General features: G+C 52.3%; 1 protein-coding gene across 1 annotated transcript in view; it reads left to right on the forward strand.

Annotated features, from left to right (window-relative positions):
• The window catches only part of LOC147717662 (E3 ubiquitin-protein ligase TRIM39-like), a 112,148-nt gene that overhangs the window by 64,171 nt on the left and 27,361 nt on the right, over window positions 1-20,616 (forward strand). The window contains exon 7 of the mRNA XM_086924449.1: window positions 679-794. Within this exon, the coding sequence (XP_086780575.1) occupies window positions 679-794 (116 nt within the window). The remainder of the gene's footprint in view (window positions 1-678; window positions 795-20,616) is intronic.

Consider the following 20,616-nt stretch of genomic DNA (forward strand, 5'->3'; position numbering starts at 1 on the left):
AAAAGAACTTTAACTACACCCCATAAAGCGCATTCCTCTCACGATAAAGGGGCGTCGGAGGCATATATAACATATGACATATGTAAGGCAGCTACATGGTCTACACCACACACATTTACCAAACACTATTGCGTAGATGTGTTTGCACAGGCTAATGTAGGCCATGCAGTTCTGAAAACACTATTCCAAACAATTGCAACATCTACAGGTTAATGACCGCTTTGGGAGTATATTGCTTTATAGTTTATGCAAAGCATTTGTATCAACAGCACACATGCCTTGAACGGATACTGTTACTTACCCGGTAAGCATCTGTTCTTGGAATGTAGAGCTGTAGATTCACATGCGCCCATCCGCCTCACTGGGTACTTGTTGTTGTTGCATTTCTAAATTATATACTCATATGCATGGATATCTCTATACTGCACCTATTTACTCCATTCTCACCCTCTTGCGGGGAAACAATCTAGCAGTGGAGTTGATGACCATGCGCACTATCACTGAAAGGAGTAGTTGCCTTGCCCCGTAACTAGGAAAGACTTCTTTGAAGAAAAACAACTTGCAAACATCCAGACCCCGCACTAGATGGCAGGAGTATGTAAAGCATTTGAATCTACAGCTCTAAATGTGATGCACAGATGCTTACTGGGTAAGTAACATTACCTTTTCTCTTTTCAGGTGTGAAGCTGTAAAAGTTCCGCGACCAGAGGCGGAGTCTCCAGAGCGTGAGAAAATATTGCGCACTTTCTGCACACAGCACACTGAGTTGCAGAGAATGGTGGACATTTATAAAGGTAATTTAAATGAAATCTTTCAATATTCTCTCTCAAGTCAATGTTATGAGTGAGTTAATAAAATACAGATACTAGAACCTCAAGTCATTGTCATGGGACTGGATAATCGTAACCTATCTATCCAGGCTCTACAGAATTCTGTATAGCCTCCTGGATCCATGGTTGTGTGGTCTGGACATTGATATAAAGCTGCCCAGCTATTATGTGCCTTGTTAATGTGTGTTCACATAATTAAGTTTTGGCCTCCGCCAGCGCTAGTGAACTCTACTCCTCTTTTACAAATGTTATTTTCTTATCAAAGAACTTTAGCACTCGGGGTCTCATTAAGAGTGTTATTCTGATATGGTCACTAACGAAAATTCTGCATTGTAAGATTTGTTCATCATTAATGTTTGAAGTTTCCTGTGTGCATCTAAGGACCTTGGAACACTTTCCAAATATAAATATTCCTGAAATGTGAAACACATCTTTTTTTTGTGTGAAAAAGACATACTACATATTTCGAAATAAATATGAGAACATATACAAGAACTGTGTAGCATCACGTTTTGATGCTGCTAGGTGCCCAAGGACTAGATGACAAAAGTTGTTGAAAAATGCAGCTAGATAGTCCGGCTCAATAAAGCGGCTAAAATGGAACACAGCTCTTTAAAGAGCGAGTTGCTTCCATCTCACATTTACTGGCAGGTGCTTCAAATGCTCATTCCCTCTGAAAAGCAAAGATGAATACCCAATAAATCAGTAATTTAGATACTGTGCATCAGTCAAAGCACTTGACAGAAAAAGACCTGTCTGGCAAAAAAGAAAAACCTTGTTGAAAGTTGTTTCTATACAAAATATACTGCAGATCCAAATGTAAATGTACAGGACATGTACATTTAAAAGTTGATGAGATTCCATCCTTCCAGGTCCAAAGAAAAGGTTCCCAGAAAGCAGCTGCCAAAAGGTATGAACTTTACTGCAGAGCACTATCAAGTTTCAAAGAGGGAAGAAGAACCCTCCGCGTCAACATACCCTAAAAACAGAAGACCACAAACCACAGAGGATCCCAAGGCAAATAGGATGATGCAACTCTTGATGCTTAAATAGATTAAATAGAATACCTGAGGAAGAAGAAACTCCGTTTTGGGGAAGCTCATAAGACTCCAAAGCAGTTGGGTATAAAAGGCTTGGAGAAGACATTGAAATTCAGAAACCTAAAAGAAAGGATTATACCCCGCTGCCTAGCAGTTTCAGGAGCAGGGTCAACTAGAAAGAGACAATCTCATGGACAGAAGTACACCTTAATTCAGCAGAAACAAAGATGCATTGTTACCCCAGTAGTCCTTTGCCCCCAGATGACATGTCATTGGGTTAAGAGAGCTAAGGACATGTATGTCGACCAAATGGTTGCAGAGTTGGAAGAATCCATCTTCTTCAGAAGGGTCGGCCCCTTCTGAAGAAGCCAGGGGCCGACCCCGCCGTCCCGGCAAATTACCGTCCTATCTCTCTCCTACCTTTCTTTTCTAAAATCCTGGAAGCCCACGTCACCACCTGTCTCTCCCAGTTTATCGAGAGTTCCAACTTCCTCGAGGCTAACCAAGCTGGCTTCAGACCCGGCCACTCTACGGAGACAGTGATCTTGGCCGTGCTGGATGCCTTGAGAGACGGTGTCGACAAGGGTACCCCCCAGGCCTTGGTATTATTAGATCTGTCAGCCGCCTTCGACACGGTGGATCATAACATCCTTCTCCACCGTGTCGAGCAGGCTGGCATCCAAGGCCTGGCGTTGGCCTGGGTCAAATCCTTTTTGACCGGCAGGTCTCAGACCCTCAGTCTGGGCACTTTTAGGGCTCCCAGGGAGCATTCGCCCTGTGGGGTCCCCCAGGGTTCTTCTCTATCCCCTCTCCTTTTCAATCTTTATCTTCGCCCCCTTCTTTTTTCATTGAGGCAGTGGGACGTCACCGTGTTTAACTACGCGGACGACCTACAACTCATCTTTTCTCTTAACTCCCCCTCTGCTATTCCCAACTTTCAGGCAGTCATGTCCCACATCCTCCATTGGATGGGCCACAACCAGCTAAAATTGAACCCCGGTAAGACGGAGCTCCTCCTTCCTGGCAGGAGCGCCACCTTCTGGGGGCCACAATTCTGGCCGGCGGAACTTGGTCCCTCCCCCACACCGGTGACCTCGGTGAAGAGTCTGGGGGTCACAATCGACTCCGACTTATCCCTTGGGCCGCAAGTGGGGACGGTGGTCTCGTCCTGCATCTACCAGCTGCGCAGGATCAGGAAAGTGGCATACCTCTTTACACCTGATGCCCTCCTGCGGGTCATCATGGCCCTCGTCCTCTCCCGCTTAGATTTTTCTAACGCAATCTACCACGGTCTGCCTAAAACATCGATGGCTAGACTGCAAGCGGTTCAAAATCAAGCGGCGAGACTGGCCCTAGGGATTCCGAAGTGGCAATCCGCCAGGCCCCTCCTTACCAAACTTCACTGGCTCCCTGTCACCTCAAGGGTAGCCTTCAAGATCGGCTGTATCATCTTTAAGTCGTTAGCTGGGGCCTGCCCCGCTTTTGTAAAATCTCTTATCATTCCCTACCGCCCATCCCGGGATCTGAGATCCGCTCACCTTCATTTCCTGACCGTCCCCTCTTACAAGCTCTGCAGATCTGGAGGCCGGAGATTTGCACACCTGGCCCCCAAGTTATGGAACTCTTTTACTCTATCTCTCAAAACTTCTAACTCTTTGTCCCTCTTCCGTAAGTCTTTAAAAACCTGGCTTTTCCCCCAATCTGGCTAGTCTCTCTGTCCTCTTTACTTCCAACCAGCGCCAGGAAACCCATGGTGTCAGTGCGCTTTACAAGCACCCCTTACAATACAATTACTTAAGACGTAAAGTACACGGCACACAAATATCAATATTTTGCAATGCTACCAGTGATGATTATTAAGAAGGTTAGAGAGTATTGCTAAAGCTGCCACAGGTGGGGGCGTGGCCAAGCAGCATAGCAGGCAGGACATGAGCTCCTTCGGCTCCCGACAAGCCAGCAGTAAAAATCCTGTTAATTATCCTGTTTGAGGTACTCTGACTGGTTTTGCGGGTGTGTATGGGTCCCTGCAAGGGGGGAGGGGGGGTACATCCTGAATATCGGTGCCCCTGGCCGGCGGCCTTAAAGCGTTTGTCGCAGCTCTGGGTGCGCGAAACTGGTGGGCCGGATTTACGCGAGGCCGGGGATGCGGCCTGTATCGGCGTAGGTGGAGCGCGGTGCTGGTGACTGCTGCGGCCTGACCTGGGTGAGGTGTTGCAGCGAGGGAGGCACCCACTATCACCAGAAGCCTCCCGTCCGTCCCCCGCAGGTGAACGGCGGCCGACACAGAGAGCCGCAAGGAGCCCAGGGGCCAGCACTGGAACTTGTGCGACCTGACGTGGAGCCCGGACCGGCCACCTGGAGGTGTGCCCTGATCCCCGTAGGCAGGGGAGGTGCCCTTAGTAGCGGTGAACCTGACCAGAGGCAAGTGGTCGTCTGTCGCGGCACTGGGCCAGATCGAATGATGAGTCGGACCTGCGTGACTGATGAGTCGGACCTGCGCGAGGTCGGGCATGCGGCCTGTCTCGCCATGAGTGGAGCCCGGAGCTGGTGCCTACTGCAAACTGAGCTGGGCGTGTGGTGGCGGCTGGGGAGGCGCCCACTGACATCGGGGGCCACCCGCGAGGGGCTGCACCCCTATAGGAGAAGTGTGGCTCACCGATTAGAGCAGCAGACCCTGAGGCAGAGGTCTGGCCCGGGACCAGGGTTCAATTCCCGACGCGGCAGGGTCTTGGGCTCAATGTCCACGGACTCGATAATTCTCGCTTAGGTGCCTACTCTAATCATGGGTCCCACTCTGCAACTCTGGGCAATAGCTTGCTTAATCTCCACAACGGCCCAAAAGCGCTAGGATGCCTGGCCTCACCTTGGAGGTGCCCAGTAAGGGCATCTCACTAAGAAAGCCAGGAAGGGTTCCACAGCGGTATACAGCACCAAGATACCTTAGAGGTGATAGTGCGCTTTACAAGTATACACACATTTACATTACATATATTGCATCCGGCCCCCGCAGGTGAATGGAGGAAGGCTCGAGAACCCACGAGGAGCTCAGGGCCCGGCGGTAGACCATACCGGCTGGGGCGACGTCTCGCCCCCTGATTGTTCCTGGGTGCCTGCCAGCGTGGCTCGGAGCGCGAGTCGAGGCTTTCCACGAATGGAAGATGGAACTGGGCCTTCTGCTGTCCTGGTGAGACACCAACTGTCATTGGGGGCTCTCCGAAGGGGGTTGAGCCCCTACATCGCCTCTGGCCCCCACAGGGCGTCTGGTGGCTGGCAATACAGACTGTGCAGCCCAGAACAGAGGGTCTTTCCCTTGAATGCCCCTGGGACTCTTCTGGAGATACAGCGGAGAGTGCGGGGTGGCGGCGCGTGAGGACACGGGGCCACAGCTCCGCAGGACCAGGAAGGCGGTCTGCGCTCGCCCAGTGGGTTGGCCCCGGGCTCTTAACCAGTGGGACTCCTGCGACATTTCCCCGGGCCCTCCAGGGAGGCACGGACATTGGGTGAAGCTGCCTTGGGACGCCTCTGACGTTTGCGGACCCCGGAGCGGTCTCCTCCCGCTCCTGCGATGGGTAAGGACAGGCTGCCCCACGCCTCTCAGCCTAACACCATAACGCAATATACTTCACAGTGCCTCCCCTCGCAGCGGATCACAAGTCAGACGGGGCTGGATGGTGAGAGTGATGCGGCTGACGAGCCAACCCGGGCAGAGCTCCTGCAGGCGATACAGGGGTCCCGTTCCGCCCTGGAGAAGCAAATGGAGACCGTCTCAATTGACGTAAACTTGTTGCGGGCGGATCTGAGGAAAGTAGTGGATAAGGTCTCTACTGCGGAAGGGGATATAGTCCAGCTGCAGGGAGAGGGGATATAGTCCAGCTGCAGGGAGAGGTAGCTTCCCTGAAGAAGACAGTCTCTCAACTTACCGCCACAACAGGGGCACTGGAGCGCTGAGCGGAGGATGCGGAAGGGAGGGCACGCCGCAGTAACATCAGGATCCTGGGCATTCCGGAACGATCGGAGATGGGCAATGCAGAGCGATTCCTGGAGAACTGGATACGCACAACACTCTGCCCGCAGGCCTATCTGGGGTCTTTGTGATAGAGCGGACCCACAGTGTGATGGTCCCGCCTCCGAGACCGGGTACACCACCAAGAGCCCTAATTGCTAATATCCTGAAATTTTGGGATCGAGACTGTATACTGAAAGCGGCTAGGGAAACTGCGAACCTCACCTTTGAAAATGTAAGAGTTTCTATCTACCCGGACTATACCCACCAGGTATAGGAACAGAGGAAACCCTTCCTAGCCGTTCAGCAAAAGCTTTGGGATCTACATCTGCAGTACATATTACTCTACCTTGCCAAGCTCAAGGTCATATCCCAGGGAAGGGCGCATTTCTTTGACGCCCTGGAGGAGGTGTGGGAGTGGCTGGCGATCAGGGGAGATTCTCTCCCGCCGGGTGAACGAGGGGGAGCCCGGAGTACATGGGGGACAAGGCCACCGAGGAGGCGAGGTAACAGGAGCAGGAATTCATCGGCGGATGCCATCCAGGGGAGAGACAGCGAATCACGGTGGGGGACGGCGGAGCCCTCCGCCTGGAGTCTTCAGGAGCAGACGGCCCTCCCGCCGTCTCTGTGGCAACTTTTCAGGATGGGGAACTGGTCCCGGAAACTCTTCAGCCCACCACTGATATGGTCCCTGAAACTGTCCAGTGCTCATTCACAACCTCCTCAGTTCTGCCATGAGGGACATGTCCTGCTGTGTTCTTAAATGCAATGCCCAGAGGGCATCGGTTTACCTTCCCGGGCCCATTCAGGACAGTGAGAGCATATTGGAGGAGATTGGACTGGGGTGTGCACTGGTGCTGAGGGTGCGGGGGTCCTGAGAAGTTGGCCATGCACATCCTCATAATGCCTTGAGATGGCTGGAATGTGTCGGGAGCTGGTTTGGGGTAGGGAAGTTCTCTTCTCCACTTGCTGGGTGGTTTGGCCCGGTTGGGCACATTGGTTGGCTGTGCATGCCCTGGCACCATCATGGGAAGGGCATTTCTGCATGTTCTTTTGTTGTCAGTAAATTGCTCGTGGGAGGGCTGAGGGTGTTGTTTAGGGAGGGGTTGTTGGGGGGGGTTTGTTGCAGGCATTTTATGTATTGCACATCGGGCACGGGATCGGGGTGGCTCCATGGGAGGCGGAATACGGCATGATTGGTCACTTCACCTAGCATGGGGCATACATTTCTGAGCTGGAACGTGAAGGGGCTGGGTACGGGCACCAAGAGATATAAGGTCCTGTCCACCCTTCGCAGGCACAAGGTATCGATCGCGTGCCTCCAAGAAACACACCTCTCAACGAAGGGGCCCAAAAATTGGGGGGAAAATGGCGGGTTCAGGTGTTCCACTCTTAATTTTCCACATATGCCAGGGTGGTCCTAGTCTGGGTGGCCCCTGGAGTCCCGTTTGCTGTCCAATACGTGGAAGCTGACATTCATGGGAGATACCTGCTCCTTGGATCGAAGCTGGATGGCAGGGATATAACCATACAGAACTCTTATGCACCAAACCCGATGACCCAGTTTTTTTCCAGACCCTGCAAGAGGTCCTGATCCCAGACCTGGAGGTACTGGTACTTTGGTTTGGAGAATTTTGTGTCCTATACCTCACACTTGACAGGTTCCCACCCCACCCCGCACTGGCACGAAACCACAAATGAAAGCGAAGCTCAGGGAAGTCATGGGGAATATAGGAGCTCTAGATGTCTGGCGCCAGAGAAACCCGACTCAGAAGTTATATACCTATTTTTCTTCCACTCACAGTACACCTAGTCGCTTGGACAGGGTCCTAGTCGCGAACCCAGAGTCGACCATGTCCCTTGAGGTTACCCATCAGGCATGTTTCCTGTCTGATCACTCTCCTGTAGCGTGTGTGGCACATTGGGGGGCCCAGTTATGTCGACTCCGGACCTGGAGGTTACCAACGGAGATCCTTCATGACCAGGTGGGGAAATTTCACATAGAAACCGCTATAACCGACTACGTGCACCTTAAATGGGAGGAGAGGGAGCTCACATTGGCCACGAAATGGTATGCCTTGAAGGCGGTGGTGAGGGGGGTGTGCATGGGCCTAACCTACGGGGTTCGGAGACCGCTCCAATGAGAACTACAGGACGCGGTGAGCAGCCTCTTGGTTCTGCAGACCTCTGAGACTCAGGATGCTCTAACACGAGAAGGGGAACAGGACACTCTGATACGTATCCACGATATCCTGGAGAGGCTCAACAGGTATACCCTCACACAAAATACACTGCGCCTTCACAGGGGGAGTGACAAATCCGGTCGCCTTTTGGCCTGGATTCTCCGACTGGAACATGCCCCGGAGAGAATTGTGGCTCTACGGGGGGCGTGGTCCACTCTGAAGTGTGTCTGCTACGAGTTCTTCAGTCTCACCTCCAGCGGGTGTACGCCGCAGACCCTGCCTTTTCCGAAGCCTCTTATCTCCCTTATTTTCACGAATTGACCCTGCGGTCTTTTCCTAAATCAGCACAAAAGGACCTGGACGAAGGCCTGACATTGGGTAAGGTGCGTACAGGGAAGAGGTGTGGCGCAGCGGCAAGGGCGACTGACGCCGGACGCTGGGGATCACAGTTCGATCCCTGGCACCAGGAGTCTTCCCAGCACCATTTGACTCTGGGCAATAGCTCGCTTAATCTTCCCAACGGCCCCAAGCGCCGGGACATCCATGGGTATCTGTGCACTTTACAAATACTGGAGTTACAGTTTACTGCAGCACCTACCGCGGTACAAGTCCCCAAGAAGCGACGGATTCCCTCCTGTTTTACCAGACATTCGAGTGTACACTTTCCAGACTCCCATTGCAGGTATACCTTGAGGCGTTTGAGAGCGGGACTTTCCCGCTGAGCAGGACGGTGGGGGAAATATGTATGATCCTGAAACCAGGGGGGGACGCTTGTGAACCTTCGTCGTATCGTCCGATCACGATTATCAACACAGACCAAAGATCTTATCCAAGTTACTGGCCTCTCGCTTGGCGCCATATATGTCTCAGTTGGTCCATGAAGACCAGTGCGGTTTTATTCTGGGGCGCAATACGGCTATGAACCTGCAGCGGTTGAATCACATTATACATGAGGTGCGTGGTCAGGAGGAGCAGATGATGTTGGTGTCTATCGACCTCGCCAAGGCGTTCGGGGTATCTACTCGAGGTCATCCGCGCTGTGGGGCGGGGTCCCAACTTCTGTCGTTGGATTTGCATCCGGTATATGGCCCCTGGTGCCAAGGTGAAACTTGGAGGCACACAGTCTGAGGAATAGCGACTCGGACGGGGTACATGCCAGGGGTGTCCCCTATCGCCGCTCCTGTTCGCTCTATCTATAGAGCCCTTTGCTGTCCGCGTCCGGACGGATATGGAACAATGGGGTATCACAGTGGGGGACACGTGCAACGTCATCTCTCTATATGCAGACAATGCCTAGTTCTATTTGACTGCTCCCAGGGAGGCACTGCCGATACTGCTGCAACACTTGTATCAGTTTGGCGAGCCATCAGGGTTACGACATAACCTCAGTAAGTCTTTGATCTTCCCACTGGCGGGACTTGGCTCGGTGCCCTTGGGAGACTTACCAGACCTCGGGCTGCAATGGGAATGAGAGGGGTTCCGCTAACTTGGAATTCAGGTGGCTCCGACAGACCGGCAGCTGCTGGCCCGGAATGTGGATCGCATGCTCGCGTTCTTACAGCAGTCGGTGTCTTTTTGAAACTCTTTGCCACTCATTGATGTATGAGCGCGCAGCGTTTACGCGCAGCGACCGCGCCAAAGGTAAGCCCGTCTACGCCCGTCTACGCCCGTCTACGCCCGTCTACGCCCGTCTACGCCCGTCTACGCCCGTCTACGCCCGTCTACGCCCGTCTACGCCCGTCTACGCCCGTCTACGCCCGTCCGCGCCTGGACCGCGCCCAGCGCCATACCCCCTGCCCCTCGCGCTGCCCAGCCCTCCCGCATCACCTACGATGCCGCCACCCTCCTAGCCCTCAACCCCGGTCGCGCCCCCAACTGCGTCCAAGCCGCTCCTGGACACACTCATGGACCTTTCTCCTGCTACTCCTGCAAATTCAGCGGCACCAACTGCATCTCCGCTACGACCACACCACAGATTCCCGACCCCAACCACCTACAATGCATCTTGCTCAACACCCGCTCGGTCCACAGGCACGCCATTGACCTATGGAACCTACTAGACACCATCTCTCCAGACGTCGCCTTCCTAACGGAAACATGGATGAACGCTTCCTCCGCCCCAGACATCACCATTGCCATCCCTGAAGAATATAAGATCACACGCGAGGACCGGACCAGCCACACAGGAGGAGGCATCGCTATCGTCCATAAGAAATCTATCCGCATCTCAACCAGCTCTGACGCCAACCTCGCCAACTCCGAACACCTTCACTTCCAGATCCACATCGACCCCAAAACCACACTCAGAGGCACCCTCCTCTACAGACCACCAGGACCCCGCGCAAAATTCAGTGAAGACATCACGGACTTCATCACCCCACACGCGCTCCCCTCCAAAGATTACATCCTTCTGGGAGACCTCAACTTTCACCTTGAAAAGAACAACGACCGCAACTCCACCACCCTGCTGGACAACCTCGCCAACCTCGGACTTAAGCAACTAGTCACTTCCCCCACCCACATCGCAGGTCACACACTCGACCCCATCTTCACCTCCAGCAACCATGTCTCCTTCAGCCACACTACGGATCTCCTCTGGACTGACCACAGCTGCGTTCACTTCACCTACAACAAGCCAAAACCCACCAACCACCTCCAACCAACTCTGCAAAGAAACTGGAACAAGATCACCACCGACCAGATCTCCGCATCGCTCCTTCTAAACACACCAGCCCACTCTTCTAACCCAAACCAAGCCGCCGCCAACCTCACCTTATGGCTATCCAACACCGCCGACACCCTAGCACCACTGAAAAAACGTCAAAGCAAACCTGGCAGCAAGAAGGCCTCATGGTTCAACGATGATCTTAAGAAGTCCAAGAAACTCTGCCGCTCCCTTGAAAAGGCCTGGAAAAAAGACCCTTCCACTAGCACCAAGGACGCCTTCAAAAACGCCACCCGCACTCACCACCAACTAATCCGAAGTCATAAGTCATAAGTCATAAAATTTGTATAGCGCACTACATACCCAGAGGGTTTCAAGGCGCTTAGGAAGGGGAGGAGGATTATTTGTCAAATATCCACGTTTTAAGCTGCTTTCTGAACGCTAGGTGATTCTGGGTGAGGCGAAGGTGAGCGGGGAGTGAGTTCCATGTTTTGGCAGCCAGGTAAGAAAAGGATCTGCCTCCCATGGTGGTCTTGTTGATGCGAGGTACAGTGGCGAAGGCTTGGCTGGAAGAGCGAAGTTGGCGGGAGGGGGTGTAGAAGGACAGTCGAGAGTTGAGGCAATCTGGACCGATGTTGTAGAGTGATTTGTGTGCGTGGGTAAGCAGTCGGAAAGTGATCCTCTTATTGACGGGTAACCAGTGGAGGTCTTTAAGGTGACCAGAGATGTGTTCGTTGCGTGGGATGTCTAATATGAGCCTGGCTGAGGCGTTTTGGATTCGTTGTAGTTTCTTCTGGAGTTTAGCGGTGGTACCTGCGTAGAGGGTGTTTCCGTAGTCCAGTCGGCTCGTGACTAGAGCGTGGGTGACTGTTTTCCTTGTTTCGGGGGGGATCCAGCGAAATGTTTTTCTGAGCATGCGAAGGATGTTAAAGCAGGAAGAGGATACGGCGCTGACTTGTTTGTTCATTGAGAGTGAAGAATCCAGGATGACGCCAAGGTTCCGTGCGTGGTCTGTCGGGATGGGTGCTTTTCCGAGGGGTTCCGGCCACCAGGAGTCGTCCCATGCAGAGGGGGATGTACCTAAGATGAGGACTTCTGTTTTGTCTGAGTTCAGTTTCAGACGGCTTTGTTTCATCCATTCGGCGACTTCTTTCATTCCTTCGTGTAGGTTAGTTTTGGCGGTGCTGGGGTCCTTGGTGAGAGAAAGGATCAGCTGGGTGTCGTCCGCGTAAGAGATGATATTGAGGTTGTGTTGGCGGGCGATGGCCGCGAGGGGGGTCATGTATACGTTGAAAAGGGTGGGACTGAGTGAAGATCCTTGAGGTACGCCGCAGATGATTTCAGAGGCCTCGGACTTGAATGGTGGGAGGCGGACTCTCTGTGTTCTTCCGGTGAGGAACGAGGTGATCCATTCCAGTGCTTTTCCTTGGATTCCGATGTTTCTGAGGCGTTGTAAAAGGGTGCTGTGGCAGACTGTGTCAAAGGCTGCAGAGAGGTCGAGGAGGATGAGGGCGACTGTGTCTCCATTGTCCAGTAGAGTTCGAATGTCGTCTGTTGCTGCGATGAGTGCGGTCTCAGTGCTGTGTTTGGCTCGGAAAGGCCAAGAAAACAGCATTCAAGGATCGACTTGACAACAACGCCCACAACAGCAAGGAACTTTTCAACATTGTCAAAGAATTTTCCAACCCCTCGGCCAACTCCAACGACATCACCCCCTCTCAAGCCCTCTGCGACTCCCTAGCCTCATTCTTCCACAACAAGATTGCAGACATCCACAACAGCTTCGACAACCAACCCGGAGACCAACCCACCCAACTATTTGCTGAACATTCTCCCCCCATGAACACCCTCAACGACTGGAACCCAATCTCCACTGAGGACACAATCCGCCTGATGAATTCCATCCACTCAGGATCCCCCACAGACCCTTGTCCTCATCACATCTTCAACAAAGCAGACTCCGTCATAGCACCGCACCTCCGAGACGTCATCAACTGCTCCTTCAACTCCGCCACCTTCCCGGAAAACTGGAAACATGCTGAACTCACCGCCCTTCTGAAAAAACCCACAGCGGACCCCACCGAACTCAAAAATTACCGCCCCATTTCGCTCCTTCCATTCCCGGCCAAAGTCATCGAGAAAGCCGTCAACAACCAGCTCGCCGCTTTCCTCGAAGCCAACAAATCCCTCGACTCCTCACAATCTGGCTTCCGAGCAAAACACAGCACTGAGACCGCCCTCATCGCAGCAACAGACGACATTCGAACTCTATTGGACAATGGAGACACAGTCCCCCTCATCCTCCTCGACCTCTCTGCAGCATTCGACACAGTCTGCCACAGCACCCTGTTACAACGCCTCAATAACATCGGAATACAAGGAAAAGCACTTGAATGGATCACCTCATTCCTCTCCGGAAGAACCCAGAGAGTCCGCCTCCCACCATTCAAGTCCGAAGCCACTGAAGTCATCTGTGGCGTACCTCAAGGATCCTCACTCAGCCCCACCCTCGTCAACGTTTACATGAGCCCCCTCGCGGCCATCGCCCGCCAACACAACCTCAACATCATCTCTTACGCGGATGACACTCAACTTATCCTTTCTCTCACCAATGACCCCAGCACCGCCAAAACTAACCTACACGAAGGAATGAAAGAAGTCGCCGAATGGATGAAACAAAGCCGTCTGAAACTGAACTCAGACAAAACAGAAGTCCTCATCTTAGGGACATCCCCCTCTGCATGGGAAGACTCCTGGTGGCCGGAAGCCCTTGGAAAAGCACCCACCCCGACAGACCACGCACGGAACCTAGGCGTCATCCTGGATTCTTCACTCTCAATGAACAGACAAGTCAGCGCCATATCCTCTTCCTGCTTCAACATTCTTCGCATGCTCAGAAAAACATTTCGCTGGATCCCCACCGAAACAAGGAAAACAGTCACCCATGCTCTAGTCACGAGCCGACTGGACTACGGAAACACCCTCTACGCAGGTACTACCGCTAAACTCCAGAAGAAACTCCAACGAATCCAAAACGCCTCAGCCAGAATCATATTAGACATCCCGCGCAACGAACACATCTCCGGTCACCTGAAAGACCTCCACTGGCTGCCCGTCAATAAGAGAATCACCTTCCGACTGCTAACTCACGCACACAAATCACTCTACGACATCGGACCAGAATGCCTCAACTCACGACTGTCCTTCTACACCCCCTCACGCCAACTACGTTCTTCCAACCAAGCCCTCGCCACTGTACCTCGCATCAACAGGACCACCATGGGAGGCAGATCCTTCTTATACCTGGCTGCTAAAACATGGAACTCACTCCCCGCTTACCTTCGCCTCACCCAGAACCACCTAGCATTCAGAAAACAACTTAAAACGTGGATATTTGACAAGTAATGCTCCTCACCTTTCTAAGCGCCTTGAGACCCTCTGGGTAGGTAGTGCGCTATATAAATTCTCTGACTTGACTTGACTTGACATTGATGGGACGGCTGGCCGTCGCCAAGATGGTAATGCTACCTAGAATGTTATATGTCCTCCAGAACTCATTGTGTCCACTCCCACCATGGGTTTTCGGCACTCTCACTATGCTGCTCACGTCCCTGCTGTGGGCGGGTCGGCGCAGTAGGGTAGCTCTCCACACTGCTGTCCGCAGTTATGAGGAGGGGGGCCTGGAAACGCCACCCTTCGACTTATATTACTATGCGGCATAGCTGCAGCATGTGGCCCGTTGGTTTACGGGCGCGACAACTGGGAGACGCGCCTCCTTGCTGGTAGGGCGGACATCCAGATGCTGCAGGTCACCATAATGGAGGGTAGGGGGTGGACGCGTCTCTTCCTTATGTTGTGCGTCACACGGCCGGCATGTGGCAGCGGTTTGTTGAGAGGGTCTTACGGAGGGCACCCTTTCATAGAGAGCTCCCGATCTGGATACTGGCCCCCTTCATCGACATGGAGAAATACACGTCTTTTCACTCCTGGAGGGAGGGTGGTTGCGAGATTCTGGCTGACCTTTACCCCAACGAGTCCTTCCTAACTTATGAGCAAGCGGAGGTGGCCTTTGGCCTTAGGGGGGGACACTACTTACACTTTCGGGGACTCTAGGATGTAGTGAAGGTTACCTGGCCCCAGTACCCGGACGCACCACCACTGACTCACACCTTAGACATCCTCCTTTCCTGCAGCAAGGGACGTAAATTGATCTCTCTTCTGTATAAGGCCATGAAACAAGATTCCACCCTTCCGGCGCCACCGTCCCGGGTGGCCTGAGAGGCCGATCTCAGCGCTACACTGGAACAGGGGCAGTGGAAACACATAGGCTCCCTCACACGCAAGGTCTTGGGCAACTCACGGTTTAAACTGACACACTTTAATTTTTTACACCGCACCTACCTAACCCCAGTTTCCCTGAAGCGTATCTCTGGGGATAGAGGAGACGGATGCCCTAGATGTAGCGGAGAAAGAGCTGGCTTCCTGCACTTAGCCTGGGACTGTTCGTCTGTCAGGCGTTTATGGACAGGGTAGGTGGAGCGCGTAGTCGCAGCTACAGGCCTTCAGATGGCGATTGACCCCCTGCATTGTCTGATTGCATTAGTCCCCAGACCCAAGAAAAGGAAACTTCTGTATAAACTCTTACAATTAATGTTGGTGCTAGCCAGACGAAGGGTGGCGGTTACTTGGATGGGGCAGGGGGCTCCAGAGGTGCCCCTTTGGCTTAGAAATGTACGGGAGTGATCCCTGTCTGAGAAAACTCACATGCAACTCACTCGCAGGGACGAGAAACTACAGGACGACTTACTCGCCTGGCGAGTCATGTGCATTGGGGTTAGCAGAACAGGAGCTTTCCTCCCATGACGCGTCTAACTGTGAGGGCAGTGGGTTGAATACACCAGTTGGGTCTTGGTCTGCTGGGGAAAGTGGGAGTGGCCACTAGAGATATTCGCCACCTACAGAAATGCCGTGCTTGGTTACTTCCTCACGATGTTTACATTGTCTGCTATTGTGTTTGTGAGAAAGTGGCTCGATATATATACACTGGACTAGAGTTAAGTACAGTGTGTATAGAGTCCACCAACTCCAGAGGTATAACGGAGGTTAAAGTCAGAACTGACCTTACTCTCCAAAGTGGTAGCTTGGTCGAGCAGTAAGGCAGTACCAGAGGACAGTGTAAAGCATTTGTTGTGCACACACAGTCAGCAAAAGGTTTCACACACTCAAGGACTGAAATCCAGGCCAATTGTTTTTATATCCACAGATATAGTTGTTTTATTTTTAGAACCAACAGTTATAAAAATATACTTTTCTGGTTATGAGTACTCTCATGTAAATACTTTGCCGAGGGGCAATAAAGGTTGTGCACACAATGATTACAGTATTGATAGTAAATGTAGTTGTACTTGTAAAGCGCACGGCTGCCTCAGCAACGGGGTGTCCCGGCGATGCACTCATACCGCTGTGGAACCCTTCCTGGCTTTCCTGTGAGATGTCCACTCCTGGGCACCCCCAAGGTGAAGCCAGGCATCCAAGCGCTGCTGGGGCTGTTGTGGAGATTAAACAAGCTATTGCCCAGCGTCACAGAGTGGAACCCATGATTAGAGAAGTGTGGCTCAATGGTTAGAGCGGGCAGACCTCACTGCAGAGCTCTGGCCAGGGACCAGGGTTCGATTCCTGCCCCGGCGGGTCTCGGGCTCATTAATTCCCCTGACCGAATATTCTCGCCTCAGTGCCTATTCTGATCATGGGTCCTCATGGGTCCCACGCTGCAACTCTGGGCAATAGCTTGCTTAGTCTCCACAACGGCCCCCACAACGCGAGGGATGCCTGGTCTGCACCATGGGGGTGCCCAGGAGTGGACACTTTACAGGGAAAGCCAGGAAGGGTTCCCTTGCGGTATTCGTACAAGCTCCGGGAAACCCACAGCGGGTAGCTGTGCGCTATACAAGTACAAAAACATTTACATTTACAAGGCACTGAGGTGAGAATTATCAGGTCCGGGGAAATTGAGTCCAAGAGCCGCAGAGGCGGGAATTGAACCCTGGTCCCGGGCCAGACCTCTGCATCAGGGTCTGCCGCTCTAACCATTGAGCCACACTTCTCCAACACAATCCTGAAACACACTTTAGCATTGAGCTCAATGGGTTTTCTACATATAAGTACAGTTGATTACTTTATCGATTACTTTGGGAGTTCCAGGACTAGGTATTAGATTTAGTCCTGGGGTCTAAGCTGAAACCAGATTAGCAAAAACATTTTAGTTACTGTAGTGAATTTTCATGAATATAAAGCTGTTTTTAAAATGTTCACACTTAGAAACATTTCAATTTAAATCTCACAATGTTATCCAATGGGAGAAAATTCCGGTTGCAGGTAAAGTACGATCGCGTTACTTTTGTAACCCAGCGCTGGTCTCCTAGGGCCGGCGCTGGGGTCTTAACTCAAAACAGGTAGGTAATTGTGTTTCAGTATTTCGTATAATTTTTAAAGAATATTTGCAGTTTTCAAAAGTAGACACTTCGAAGAAATTTCATAGAAAAGCAGACAATGGGTTCCTATGGAGAAAATACAGATTACTAGTAACCCCGCTAGGGATTACTTTGGCGGTTCAGTACTGGGCTGAAAGGTACAGTACTGGCTTCTCCCCTGAACCCAGATATGTACTTCGGAATTTGGACATTGGCTGATTTTATAGGAATATTTTTAGTTTTCAAAACGTCACACTTAAAAAAAATTCGAGTCAAAATGAGTCCATGTTATCCAATGGCAGGTAAGTTAATTACCGGTTTCCAGTTGAGTACTTGGTAGTTGACAGTAAGGTTCTGGGCATAGACTCAGGAAACCCCAGGGTCAGGTAAGTACAGTTAGATCCGTCCCAGCGGCACAGGGCCTTCGGTTGGTGGCTGCTGGCTAGCAGGCCATGCGGCTCTGGGAGCTGGGCTCCTGGTCACTTGCTCAGGGCAAGGGGGGAAGTAGGCTAGGACAAAGAGGTCCCAGCCAGCGGCACTCTGGCGGCTGGGTGCAAGGTGCTTTTGAACCGTCGGCGCTCAATGTTATCCAATGAGGATCTTGAAAAGGGAACAAAGGCTGCAGGCTCGGAGACGGAGACTCTCCAGGGGTGACCAGCATTTCGAGAGGTGAGTTGGGATCTTTGAGCACAGGTAGGTACCCCAAAGGGAGGCACAGGGGGCGGTAGGGCGCCGGGTGCAGGGGTGTCTTTGGGTGTCGGAAAAGCTTACCCTCGGCTGGTTGCGGTTGGGGGGGCCCTGGTTCGGAGACTGCAGGCGTCGGCTGGTTCGTCGAGGAGGGTCTTTGAGCACTGGACTTCAGGTCCCAGTTGTGGGGGGGACGTCCTCATGGTCGTGGTTCGGGTTGGCCCGGTTCGGGCTCGGCTGGTGCAGAGTGGGCTAGTCCGCAGCTTCCTGGTGGGCACCAGGTGGGTAGTTGCAGCAGACCCTTTGCTGATGGGAGTCCCAATCTTGGAGAGGGTCAAGGCAGGCAGGTCCTCTGGGTTTCCCAAGGTTGCGGTCCACGTAGGTCGCCGGAATTAGGCAGGAGCAGGTTCCAGGATCAACAGGCTGGTAGGGCTGGGACCAAGTCAGTTGTTGCTGTCCTGTTAGCAGCTGTGCGGCGGGTCTTCTTGATCTTCTTTCTTCTTTTTGATATCGGGATCGGAGGAAGGAAGGTTCAGGGAGCCTCTAAATACTAAATTATGGGGCGTTACGGGTAGGGCAAAGGCAGGGACCAATGGGTCCCTGTCCTGGGGTGAGGACACCCCCTAGCCTGCTCCTCTCCAGTGGGAGGGGGGCAGGTGCCTAGCTGGGATTATGTAGGGCTCCCCATCTACAAGATGGCCGGAGCTCGGGTCGTGCTTCACCTTGCCTCCTCGACCTGTTGGGTGGAGTTGGCATTAGTTGGCACACCCTCCTTCCTGATGTAGTTTTTCCCACCAGTCTTCCCGCCAGAGTGGGGGTAGAACGGGTGGGGGGCCAGTTGATGGGTACAGCAAATGGTCTGGATAAGCTCTCAGAGGCGGTACGCCTTTGAAGCTTCTCCCTGTCCATCCTGGGGGAGGAGACATAGCACCTCGCCCAGGATGTGCATTGTTGCAGGCCCAGGAGAGCGGGGGCTCTCCACCCAGGGGTCCAGCAACATGTCTGCTGTGTGGCAGCCTCTGCAGCCACTCAGCCCAGACGTGGATTGTAGGTTCGGGTTTTGGAGGGCATCTCTAAGATGCCCTCTTGTGCATCTTACATTAAATCCCACACTGGCATCAGTGCGGGTTTAATGTGCTGAGAAGTTTGGTACCAAACTTGTCAGTCTTCAGTGTAGCCAATATGGTGCTGTGGAGTTCGTAATGACAACCTCCCAGCACCATATACTCTTAAATGGCATCACTGCACTTACAGTGCCCAGGAATGGCCCTGGGTACTGTAGGGGCACGGGGCTCATGCACCTGTGCCCTAACCTCTGGCATAGGGCACGCAGCTAGAGGGGTGCCTGAAGTATGCCAGGGCAGTGGGGTCTGTGGGCATGGCACACAGGGATGTTCCATGTCGACTCTTGTTTTAGTTCTGCATTTAGGCTCTCAGCCTGCAAAGGCAGTGTGTGGGTGCCAGGGTAGAGGGCCCCTGAGGGTGGCACAATAAGTGCTGCAGCCCTCGGGGGTCTTCTCTGGTCACCATGCCCTGGGTACCATTTACTAGGGGCTGACAGGTGGCCAGAGATGCCAATTGGATATTTTGTTTCAGCATAGCTTTTCTTTTTAGGGAAGGAACACAGTCCCTGGGTACATCAGCAGTTCAGAAAAAAGTGGGGGCATACCAAGGCAAGAAAGATGGCACTTTCTCACAGTGTTCCTTCCCCTTGAGTCCGGTCCCCCCTGATGCTGTCTGTCGTTCTAAGTGCCGATATTGAGGTTGTTGATCTGTATACATACACTGATATGCCAGTTGGGTGTTCTTGTTTATGTTGTGTAAACTGAAAAAAAAAAACTAGCCACAGGTAAATTACATCAAACATTGAGACAACATATAGCTCAGTATAGGATCCAAAATGTATTAGGACACACATAGAGACCGATTCTTTAATAGCTGCAATAGCAAGAACAAAGGGACAATAAAGAGCCACTGCCAGAAAACTACAGCATAGGATTAGACGCATTTGGGAGGAAAGTGAGAACAGGATCAGCCAGTCAATGGCGTATAGCAACTTTCTATGCCATTTTACATAGATATGGACATTAGCAGTGAGTTGAAGTCACAGAATATGTGCAAAAGAGAGGGAATAACATTGCGGAGGGAAAAAAAAATATTACCAAACCCTACTTAAACTTTAGTCTTTATTCTGCTGACACAGCCAGCAGTCCACGAACAACCACAATAGTGCTAAGGAAACCTGCATGGCTGTGCATTTACGAATTTGCCAGAAGTGCTAGCTAACGTTATTGTGGAATATCTTCTCGGGTAGATGAGTCCCTAGAACATATGAAAAAAAGCTGATGAAACTATATGAGCAATACTAGAACTAATGGAAGCATTTTGAGATTGAATTAATCAACTCACATATATGCTACAAGATAGTTGAATGGTGGTGAACTTAGCTGCATCTCGACCCTCCAAAACAGCACGGGTGAGCATGGTCCAGGCCTCCTCCGGGCACTGTGGCTGCACTTGCGTGACCGTATGCCACACCATGTGTGTATAACGGCCCAAGAGACATGCAGTGGTCACCGACCGGAGTCCTAAGCTGGCTGAAGAAAACATCTTCTTCCCAAGATGGTCCAGTTACTTGGATTCCCCATCTGGGGGAGCAGTAGGGAACGCGCCTTTTGAGGATGAGGCTTGGACCACCAAGCACTCAGGGGTAGGGTTTAGGGAGAGGAAAGGCAAGT

The sequence above is a fragment of the Lissotriton vulgaris genome, chromosome 5, assembly GCF_964263255.1.
Source record: "Lissotriton vulgaris chromosome 5, aLisVul1.2, whole genome shotgun sequence".
In the NCBI taxonomy this organism is placed as follows: Eukaryota; Metazoa; Chordata; class Amphibia; order Caudata; family Salamandridae; genus Lissotriton; species Lissotriton vulgaris.